We start from the raw sequence: 12282 nt of genomic DNA, 5'->3' as shown, positions 1-12282 counted from the left end.
CCTTTTTTGCTTCTTTTTTGTTTTTGTTTTTGGGTTGGTTTTTTTTTGGTTCTGTTTCTTCTTTCTCATGATTCATTCCATTGGTCAAAATTCTTCTCCATGACTTGACTAGTGCATAAATTAATTCAATGCGAAGTTATGCATGACAGTTATATGAGATTCCATGCCGTCTTGGGGAGGGAGGGGAGAAAAACTGGAACTCAAAACTATGTAGAACCGTGTGTGGTAAACTAAAAATAAATAAAGAAATTCAAAAAAAAAAAAAAAAAGAAAGAAAATGCTATCCACATCCAGAGAAAGAACTATGGAGTCTGAATGCAGGTCGAAGGTATTTTCTCTTTTTTGTTGTTGTTTGTTTTTTCTTTCTGGTGGTTTTTCTCTTTTCTCCTAATTCCTCTTTCACAACATGACTATATCAGATTACATTCTGTCTTGGGAAGGGAGAGGGGAAAAATTTAGAACTCAAAATCTTAAAAAAGTGAATGTTGAAAACAAAAAATTAATTAATTAAAAAATAATAAAATAGAGAGAACCATGGAGGGAAAGAAAGAAATGATGAGCAGGATGCTTGCTAACCTGGAAAGACTTGCATGGGCTGATGAAAAGTGAAATGTACTGTGTACAAAGTAACAGCAATTGTGTTTGTCCTTTGTTTTCAAAGAGGATCACAACAACAGGGAGATAATGACATGACTAGCAGTTGACTTTGATTTGAGTGAGGGAGGGCTGTGCAAGGTCACCAGCCTCACTTTCTTCTCCATAGCTATCTGGGTCCAGTGGCCAGACATTCATCAGGACAACTGGCAATGGCTGAGGATGCAATGGGAAACCCTGGCCCTCACAGGCTAAGGTCTTTTCAGGTTCTCACTTTGAGAGAGGTAATGCCCATTCAGGCCTATTTAAGAAATGAGTCAAGGGATGGCCCCTTTAATTTAAAAAGAAAAAAAATCAAACCGAGAGGGAAAGCAATATTGTAAGATAAGCTGTGAATGACTTAGCTATTCTCAGCAATACAATGATCCAAGACAACTCTGAAGGATTTATGATGAAAAATGCTATCCATTCCCAGAGAAAGGACTGATGGTGTCTAAACGCAGACTAAAGCATACTTTTTTTACTTTATTTTTCTTGAGGTTTTTTTGTCTTTGTTTTCTTTCACATGACTATTATGGATATGCTTTGCATGACTACACATGTATAATCTATATTGAATTGCTTACCTTCTCAGTGGGGAAGGGGAGGAAGGAAGGGAGAGAATTTTGAATTCAAAATTTTAAAAGCGAATGTTAAAAATTGTTTTACATGTAACTGGGGAAAAATAAAATAAACTACTAATAAGAAAGATAGTGACATGGAAGACCTGTGCTTTAGCAAGATTATTTTGGCAGCTGTAGGAAAGATGGATTTGAGAGTGAAAAATAGGAAATAAATGCCCAACACCTGGAAAGTACCTAGAAAGAATGTGTTACTTTAATACAACACAGTACTGATTTGATAGCTAAAAATGGCAAATGTGAAGACCATATAGAAATATGGAAACATATTGATGAAATAACAATGTTATATGAGTAGAACTAGAAAGTACTACCTATACATATTTTAAAGATCTGTAATTTCAATAGTGCAGGTATTCTATATGCCAATACAACCACAGTCCCTCCATGACTTGGGTGGGGAATCTGCTGCCTTAAGGCCACATGTGGCCCTCCAGGTCCTCAAGTGCAGCCCTGTAACTGAACCTAAACTTCACAGAACAAATCCCCTTAATAAAAACAAAACCTCTTAATAAAAGAATTTGTTCTGTGAAGTTTGGATTCAGTCACTGGACAGCGCTTGAGGACCTTGAGGGCCACATGTGGCCTCGAGGCTGCAGGTTCCCTACTCCTGATAATTAAGATAATAGCCATCATAAGTTATCCCAGTCAAAAAATTCATCATCCTACAGCTGATCTAGTGACTACCCTCTTCAAACTCACCAAAGCTCGGGGGTGTTGGATCAATCAATCAGCCAGCTAAACAATAAAACACTGATTAAGTACTACCATGTGCCAAGCACTGTGCTAAGCACTGGGGATACAAATTAAAAAAAAAAAATAAAGACTATCAAAGAGTTTACAATCTAATGGCAGACCATTTACCCCTCAGATATCCACAAAGGTTAAAAATCAAGACTTGATTTACAGTTTTGTTAGCCTCAAGAAAATGATGGAGAAGACATTAATTTAATATTTTAAAATTATATTATATATTATAATATTATATTATATAGTATATAATATTCTATTAATAATAATTTAAGTTAATAGATTAAATTGAGAAGTGCGTCATAGACGCGTTTTCCTCCTGGATATAGCCAGTTGTTAAATATTTGCTAGCCCAACACTGCCTAAGCTGTTTATCAGACAAAAAGTGTATATTCCATTACTAAACCCAGGCAGGACCCGTTAGAGTTTAGCTTTGTTAGTACAGTCTTCCAGAATTCAAATTCTAATGAGGGATGTGGAACGTTTTATACCATTTTATATCATTTTTAATTTCAACTAGACCCAGAGCCTGAATTAATGAGTAACTGGATGAAGATCCAGGACCTGGGCTTCTTTGTTCTCTCTAAAAGTTTGCTCAGGAAATACCCTTACCGCTGTCAACAAGGCCAGATTAGACTGACCTAAGGACATTCTTACCCCTGTTAGCCATTAAAGGATGAGACCTTAACCCCAAGAGAGAATATTAACTGACCTTTGTCAACATTTTTTACAACCCTATTCCATTAAGGAAAATCCTCTTCTTGTGTCATGGTTAAACATACATGGGGGCCATAAAAGTGAGGTAACACAGGCTTGCTGGGTCTGCTAAAATAATGTATATAAGTTTTCTCATTCCTTTGTTCAGACAGCCAGAGCTTGTGCTCTGACTCCTTGTATGTACAAGTAAGCTAGCCTAGCTATGCTTTAAGAGACAATAATAAACAACATGGATTTTTCTATCACCTAGCTCTGTTGTTTCTTTCAACCAAATTTTCAGGTTTAACAGAGAGGATGTGGGAGATGATGGATAGGGATGAATTTGATCCCAAAAGAAGGAAGAAAAAGATAAATAATAAAAGATCCAGGGAAATAATTTTTAATATACAAAAAAAAACAGAAGGAAACACAAGCAAGCAGAAAAACTCTGAAAGTTATATGTTGAATTTATTGTTTACTTTTAAAAGACAAGCAAGCTACACATAACAGAGATTGACCGTTTCATGTAAAATCGTTTTTCTGTTTTACTATAGATATATATATGTGTGTGTGTGTGTGTGTGTAAATGCTCATTTTATTTTGGTGTTGGTTAATTTCAGATTTTTTCCAATATCTCATCTTGGTGTTGAATTTTATCTATTGGATTTTAGAAAACATACAAACTAATTAATTACAATTATGTATATGTATGTATGTACATATGATTGTGCAATCATAAGGATTGAAAGAGGTTATAGTGTTAAAAGTTGCTGTTGTTCGTATATTTAAGTTCATTTTAATTGTAGAACTGATTAAATACAAAATAAAATTTGTCTTTAAACACTAATACAAGTATTAATATTATGCAATGGTAACAGAAACAGGATTTTCAGAACTAGAGATACTTGCCAGCTAGGTGGCAAAGTGGATAGAACACTGATCCTACAGTTAGCAAGACCTGAGTTCAAATCTAATCTCAGACACTTACTAGCTATGTGACCATGGACAAGTCATTTAACCTCTGTTTGCCTCAGTTTTCACATCTGTAAAATGCAAATAAGAATAGCACCTACCTCCCAGGATCAAGTGAGATCGTTAAGTGCTTATCACAGATCACAGTAAGTGCTATATAAATGTTAGTTATTAATGTTGCATTTTGCACTGATAGGCTATATTTGGCATATTTTGTTCAGTGCTAAGCATCAGATTTTGGGAAAACATTGACAAATTGATATAAATGAAAATGCAGCAACCAGGACATAAAGGAACTAAAAGCCAGGTTATCTGAAGTTCAGTTGAAGAAATAAGAGGTGTTTAACTTGGAGAAGAGAAGACTTAGGAAATATTATCACTGTTTTCCAAGATTTGAAGAGTCATCAAGGGGAAGAAGAATTTGGTTGATTCTTGTTGAATCCAAAGCATAGAACTATAATTAAAGGAGGTAGTGATTGAGAAATAGATTTCCAGTCAAAATAATGAACATAACAACAAGAACTATCAAAAATGCAATGGTTTCCTTATGAAGTATCAAATTAACTTTCATTAGGTGTCTGGAAGACATTCAGATCCGGTATATCCAGAAGCTAGATAACTACTTATCAGGGGTTTGGAAGAGATTTGTTCAATCCAGTTCAATAAGCATTTGTCAAGTACCCACCATATACAAGGCACAGGACAAGGATCTGGGGCAGAGGTGGGGAACCTGCGGCCTCGAGGCCACATGTGGCCCTCCAGGTTCTCAAGGGCAGCCTCTGACTGAATCCAAACTTCACAGAACAAATCCTCTTAATAAAAGGATTTGTTCTGTAAAACTTGGATTCAGTCAAAAAGGGATACAAAAAACTATAACATAAACAAGGAGCTCATAATCTAATAGGGGTGAGGGGGGAAAACCATGTACATACACAGCTATGAGGTAAGTGAGAAGGTGAAAAATGCAAGGGAGAGGTCTAGGCAAAATACTATGAAAATTTTGAGAAAGGAAAAATCATTTTAAGTTAGGGCAAGAGGGAGTAAAAAAGACTTCATGGAGGAAGAGACACCAGAACTTTGAAAGAAGGAAGGATTCATGCATTCAATGCAATGGGATTAGATTTAAGATCCCTTCCAACTCCAATATTCTATAATATTTGGCTAACATGGGAAAGGTCAGAGTGATATAGAGCTATAAGAGTTTTTTAAGACCATTCAGTTGAGAAGTTCTTAACCTGGGGCTTGTGAATTTCATTATTATCATTAATCATAACAGTATTTTAATATAATTGGTTTACTTTATAATTCTTTGTATATTATTTTATACATTTGAAAAAATGACTTTGAGAAGGGATCCATAGGTTTCACCAGACTGCTAATGGGGCCTAGAAACAAAAAAGTTAAGAACCCCTGCTCTAATCCAATCTCCTTATTTTACAAAACCGGGGTGGGAGGGGGGGAGGCGAGGAAAGTGATTTGGGTTAAAGTGGCACAAAGATTAAGCGGCAGGGCCATGCTTCAGCCCTGGTGTCCTTATTCTAAGTCCATTTTTCTTTCTTTTCCATGTGATTCCTCTCAGCTGCTAATGTCTTTTCCCCCTTACACCTCACATGGAGTGGGTGAGGAGAGTAAGGAGGAAGAAGAGGATAAGCATTTATGCGGCGTAAACGACGTGCCTGGCGCTTTACAAATACCCTCTCATTTGATCTTCACAACGATCCTGGTCAGCGGATCCTGTTATTATCCTCATTTTACCGATAAGGAAGCTGAGACAAACAGAGGTGAAGTGACTTGCCCGGAGTCACCTAGCTAGTAAGTATCTAAGGTTGGATTTTAACTCAGGGTTCAATCCACTACAGCATCTAGAGAGTGGCCTCTAAGCAAATACTTAGTATTTTGTTTTTCCGTTCTAAGACACTTAATTTTTTTAATTTCTAAAAAATGTTCAAGTTTTTTAAATTTCAAAAAAAAGTTTCATTAATACTTTCTAATTACAGAATACTAGTACTTCCCAATTAGATTTCACACGCACATACGCACACACCTCTTGTCTTTTTACAAAGCAATCAACACGTTGTCCATGCCTGAAGTATATGCCTTGTTCAACACCCATGGTCCATCTCCAAGAAGCAGGAGTCATGCATGACTCATTATCAGTCCTCTGGAGTCATGATCATGTGAGGCAGATGCTGTAATTATCTCCATTTTACAGTCTTATTTTACATTTTGCAGAAATTGAGGCAATCAGAAGTTACATGACTTGCCCAGGGGTTATGCAGCTAGTAAGAATCTAAGGTTGGATTTGAACTTGAGTCTTCCTGACTCCAGGTCCAGTGCCCTGTGCACTATGGTGCCACCTAGCTTCCTCAATCAGTCCCACTTCTCTTTCCACCGCAAAACTATAGATAGTGGTAATAAGAATATGAAGAAGTTGGTGAGAGTAGGTATCGTGCATTGCAGGAAAAAAAAATAGAAATTCAGAAAAAGTAGTGGGAAAATGATCTGGAATTGGAAATGGGTAGCCAGGGTCCATCACTCTTCTAGTGACTTCTGGAGATTAGGGCATTGTTACCCGTTAGAATGAGCTTCAGGAAAAGTGCTATAGGGCAACGATTCAAAAGCTTTTAAAGTATGAAGCTGTTCAGCCATTTTTCAGTTGTGTCCAATTCTTCATGCCTCTATTTGGGGTTTTCTTGGCAAAGATACTGGAGTGGCTTGGAGTGGTTCGCCATTTTCTTCTCCAGCTCATTTTACAGATAAGGAAACTAAGGCAAACAGGGTCAAGTGACTTGCCCAAGGTCACACAACTAGTTAGTATCTAAGGACAGATTTGAACTCAAGAAGAGCCTTTCTGATTCCAGGCCCAGCACTTTATCCACTGAACTCCTGCTAAAATCTAAAAAGTTCATAGGAATCAGACTAAGATTAATCACTGAGAATATATATATATATGTATATATGTATATATATATATATATATAATTTATATAGCACCTAGCCCTCAGAGTTGTGGTAAAGACTGAATAAAACACATAAAGTACCATGCATATCTGAACGAACTACACGTATCAGCTATAAAGAATAGCTAACATTTACATAGTGTTTACTATATGCCAGGCACTAGATTAAATGCTTTATGATTATCATCTTGTCTGATCCTCCCAACCACCCTGGAAGGTAGGCACTGTTATTATCCCCATTTTACAGACGAGGAAACAGAGATAAATCAAGGTTTAGTGACTTGCCCAGGGTCCCCCAGCTAGCCAGGTTTAAACTCAAGCCTTCCTGACTCTAGGTCCAGTGCTCTCTCTATCCATTATGCCACCTAGCTGTCTAGGTATAGGATGATGATAATGATGATCAAGAAAATGATGATGATGATGAAGAAGAAGCAGCTGAGGCTGAGTGAGGTAAATTGACTTTCCTAAGGTAAAGTGGTAGAACTATTATTTTCACCTATTTTCACTGACTCCAAATCTGGCAGTCCTTTCCTGGCACCTAGTTGGTTGTTCTAAAGGAAAAGCTAGTCAGTAGCTAGAAAGGATAGAATAACTGCTTTTTTTTCCAACCTAAGAGTAGAATGATTGGAGGCAGGTCAAGAAGGCAAAATTTGTCGTCAGCACCCATTCTTCACTTTCCCTATTTGTGGCCTTGAGCTCATTCCATAAATGCTAAATGTTATGTACTATTACAAAAGACTGATAATTCTTAATGTGTTCTTTCTCATAGTGGTCTTCATTTTTGATCAGAGATAAAATGCTAAGTAAAAGGAAAGAGTTGAATTTCAGGTATCAATGGGCAGGAAAGAGCTTTTTTTAATGTAAAAGGCCTTCTCTGGTTCTCCTGAAATCATATCAGGGTCTAAGAATATGGGGCTGGAGCTGCTCCAGATAGGGGACTGTCTACCTTCTGCTCCAAGTTACAAAAGAGCCAGTTTTACCCCCGACGATATCTTCAGATGATAAAAAGCTCTGCCTCAAGGTTAAAGTTGTTTGGATCCCGACTCCAAGCTGGGATAATTTAATAACTGACTGAATGTCTTCAGCTCCTAGGAAAGGTCTGAATCTTGTATAATTAACTGGTACAACCAATACTGGGTTATTTCTTTTTATGGGTTATTTCTCTGTATTTCTGGCATAACAATAGTGAGAAATATATGCTCCTTCCAATGCTAAAATATAAAAGGAATTGACTAAAGGGCCTTTCTCTCTACTACTGTTCCAACTGTCACTGCTTGTACTTTATTTTTTACATTCCCCAGCCTTGAATACAGTTCTTAGAGCCATCAAACTGATGTAAAAATAACATTAATATTGATTTATTAACAAATGGTCAAGTAAATGAACATTAAATTGAAGCCTGTGTTCTTTCATGTACATGTGAGGTTGGCTAGGATTCTAGAGTCGGATGAAATTTGTCATCCGGAAGCAAGAGGAGTCCTTTGAAAAGAAATCTGCCCACATATATAAACTGTCCATCTTCTCCCTCTCTTGTCTCCTCCAAATACTACTGTTCCCATGAGACAGCTTTTTAATGTCATTAAAACAATTCCAAGACCATTTAACTGAATACTTTTTTGAAATCAGAAACCTTCTGATTCTCCACCTACCTCTTTGGCTCGAGTTAGCTGAGACTCTTCTATTTTACATATCACTGTCTTCACTGAGTCAGGTACTTGAAGCCTATGAGGTATTACTTCTGTAGACTTCTCAGATTCTACATCGGATTCTGGACTTTCTCCCGTGACACGCATGTTTGATATTTGAGAGATTCTTTCCTTAAAGAATATAGGCAAATGCCAATAGAAAGAACCGCTAGGCAGCAAGCAAGAGTCTGTTCTGCTCCCAAAGGTTGTCTACCGATAACAAGATTGGTTGCTAACCACAGAATTCCAATCCGGATGATGTCAGAATGGATTTTCTGTGGCCCTGTCATTGACTCCACTAGTGCTCAATAAGTGCCTATGAGATGTCGGAAATAGCATTTGGCATTTCATATGCATTTCGTATGCGAGAAGGGATAGAGAAGAATGGTCCAAAAGGAAGCGAGTATAAAACAACAGACATGAGCTTCATCCTTAAGGAACTTAATAAAACGTAATTGCTATAATCCAGGTCTCATTCTTGGTTCTCTTTCCCTCCTCTTCAAGTTTTACTTAAGAATTATACATCTCAGTCACCACAACTTCTCATCTCAGCCACAACATATGCTCATTTAGACCAGGTTTTAAAAAGTCATGGAACATCAGAGCTGGAAGGGATGTTATTGAGGTTATTGAATCCAACTCCTTTATTTTAGGGATGAAATGATTCGCGTAAGATCCCGTGCCTATTAGATGGCAGAACCAGGACTCAAATACAGATGGTTAGTGTCTTGTTCGTAACTTCCCGGATAAAGCTATCTGCCATGTGAGAAACCTAAGGAACAAATGAGAGCCGTCCACAGCTGAAGCCCATTCAGGGCAACACAGAGGGCATCATGTGTCAGCGGCTAAAACAATGCTGGCTCACAGGTTAAATCACATACAAACATTTTGTATAACCTCAAACCTCTTTTGGACACATGTTTTTCTTGATTTCTTCCCCAAATGTTGACTATATTTCTTCTTGGCCTCTTAAATCCCATCACTTCTATATTGTCAACCTGTTATGCATTCTAAATGTATCTTCTGTTTTCAGTACCTACTTTCTTTCTCTTTTTTTTTAAAGACCAGTTCTCCCCACCTAGACCTGAAATTCAGGAGCTACTCACAGAGCTGATCCCACTACTGGTCAGTACAGGAGCTTTGACATCCTCTGTTTCCAACCTAGGCTAATTGTTCCCTGTTCTCAGAGGCTTACCACATTAATGCCAAACTTAATGTGGACACCTGATCAGAATAGCCCACTACAGTTCAGAATTCCTAAACTCAAGAAATTTACAAGTTTCAGCTTCCCTAAGAGCAGGGATTACAAGTGTATGCCTCCATGCCTTGCCCCCCACATACTTTCATATTTCATGAGACAGATGGTGCTAAGAATCACAGATTTTACACCTGTAACAGGTGGAGGGTAGGGGAGGGTAGGAGCTCTGACCAGTACGTAGTTCAATCCAGTAGCCAGGGTCTTGGACATATGGATAGCACTCATGTACTTAGCTCTACTTGTCATGAAGGGTGCTGGCACTGAAAGGTGCTCTGGGTATCTGCCAAGTTTTCTAAACCTCTCTCAAGCTTGAGGCCACCCCTTGAGAAGTCACCACCAAGGTGCGATGGTAAACATCCACCACCTTAACCCAATAGTTAGCCATTTCAATCCAACACTATTCTTTGTTTTGAATCCCCTATACCTTCATCTAGTGCTACTCTTCTCTTGTCAGACCTCAGCTGTGGATTACTGTCCTCTCTCCTCCTACTCACAAATCACAGAACTGAACTAGAGGAAGTTCCCTTATGACTCACTGACAAAGTGCTCATGCTTTATTAAGGAATACCTTGTTAATATATTAATACTTCATCATTTATGATTATATCCCATGATTATACTAACTGGACTGTGGGGGAAGGGGGAGAGGAAGAGAAACAATCCTCCCTCCCTTACAAATGTATAGTAACTTATTCATAAGTTTTTTTTATATACTACTATACTAATAATTACGTACCTTACAAAACAACATATGATACGCCTCTAAAAAGGATGAAATAATATCATATCACAGGCACTGATTAAATGCAAATCAAAACAATTCTTAGGTACCACATCTCAACTGTCAGATTGGCTAACATGACAAAACAGGAAAATCATAAATGCTGGAGAGGATACAGGAAAACTGAAACATTGTTACATTGTTGGTTCTGGAGAGCCCGTTAGAACTATGCCCAAAAGGCTATAAAAATGTGTATATCCTTTGACCCACTAATACCACTTCTAGGGCTATATCCCAAAGAGATCACACCAGTGGGAAAGGGACCTGTATGTACTAAAATATTTATAGCAGCTCTTTTTGTGGTAGCAAAGAATTGGAAATCAAGGGGATGCCCATCAATTGGTGAATGGTTGAACAAGTTGTGGTATATGAATGTAATTGAATACTATTGTGCTATAAGAAATGGAGAAGGTACGGACTTCATAATAACCTGGAAAGACCTACATGATATGATACTGAGTGAAAGGAACAGAACCAGGAGAACATTGTACACAACCACAGACATATTGATTCTATGATGATTTTGATAGACTTGGCTCTCCTCAGCAATACAAGGCTCAAAGACAGCTCCAAAGGACTCATGATGGAAAAAGCTATCTACATCCAGAGAAAGAACTGTGGAGTCTGAATGCAGATTGAGGCAAACTATTTGCTGTCTTTTTTTTCTCTTTTTTTTTTTTTTTTGGTTTTGTTTCTTCTCTCTCATGATTCATTCCATTGGTCGTAATTCTTTTTTGCAACTTTGCTATTATGTAAATAAGTTTAATGTGAAGGTTTAGATAGAATCTATAACAGATTACATGTTGTTTTGGGGGGAGGGGGGGAGGAGGGAAGGGAAGAAAATTTGAAACTCAATAACATGTAGAACTGAGTGTTGTAAACTAAAAATAAAAAAATCTAATTTTAAAAAATGTCAACAAAGTCAAAGATCCTACATCAAAAGATTCCAAGAAAAATATGAATTGGTCTCAGGCCACGGAAGAGCTCAAAATGGATTTGGAAAAGCAAGTAAGAGAAGTAGAGGAAAAATTGGGAAGAGAAATGAGAATGATGCAAGAAAATCTTGAAAAACAAGTCAATGACTTGCTAAAGGAGACCCAAAAAAATACTGAAGAAAATAGCACCTTAAAAATAGACTAACCCAAATAGCAAAAGAGTTCCAAAAAACCAATGAGAAGAATGCCTTGAAAGGCAGAATTAGCCAAATGGAAAAGGAGGTCCAAAAGACCACTGAAGAAAATACTATCTTAAAAATTAGATTGGAGCAAGTGGAAGCTAGTGACTTTATGAGAAATCAAAAAATTATAAAACAGAGCCAAAAGAATGAAAAAATGGAAGACAATGTGAAATATCTCATTGGAAAAACCACTGACCTGGAGAATAGATCCAGGAGAGATAATTTAAAAATTACTGGACTACTTGAAAGCCATGATCAAAAAAAGAGTCTAGACATCATCATTCAAGAAATTATTAAGGAAAACTGCCCTGATATTCTAGAACCAGAGGGTAAAATAGAAATTGAAAGAATTCATTGATCATCTCTTGAAAAAGATCCCAAAAAGAAAACTCCTAGGAATATTGTCACCAAATTCCAGAGTTCCCAGATCAAGAAGAAAATATTGCAAGCAGCCAGAAAGAAACAATTTGAGCAGGATAACACAAGATCTAGCAGCTTCTACATTAAGGGATCAAAGGGCTTGGAAAATGATATTCCAGATGTCAAAGGAGCTAGGATTAAAATCAAGAATCACTTACCCAGCAAAACTGAGTATAATGCTCCAAGGCAAAATATGGATTTTCAGTAAAATAGAGGACTTTCAAGCATTCTCAATGAAAAGACCAGAGCTGAATAGGAAATTTGACTTTCAAATACAAGAATCAAGAGAAGCATGAAAAGGTAAACAGG

General features: G+C 37.3%; 1 protein-coding gene across 1 annotated transcript in view; it reads right to left on the bottom strand.

Annotated features, from left to right (window-relative positions):
* FAM186A (family with sequence similarity 186 member A) overlaps positions 1 to 8445 on the bottom strand; it is a 130159-nt gene extending 121714 nt beyond the window's left edge. Inside the window, 1 exon segment of the mRNA XM_036760784.1 lies at positions 8302 to 8445. Within this exon segment, the coding sequence (XP_036616679.1) occupies positions 8302 to 8445 (144 nt within the window).
* Between the last annotated feature and the right edge of the window lie 3837 nt (positions 8446 to 12282).

The sequence above is a fragment of the Trichosurus vulpecula genome, chromosome 5 (genome assembly GCF_011100635.1).
Source record: "Trichosurus vulpecula isolate mTriVul1 chromosome 5, mTriVul1.pri, whole genome shotgun sequence".
In the NCBI taxonomy this organism is placed as follows: domain Eukaryota; kingdom Metazoa; phylum Chordata; class Mammalia; order Diprotodontia; family Phalangeridae; genus Trichosurus; species Trichosurus vulpecula.
Note: the sequence above shows the minus strand (reverse complement) of the source record. Positions and strands in the feature narration are given on the sequence as shown.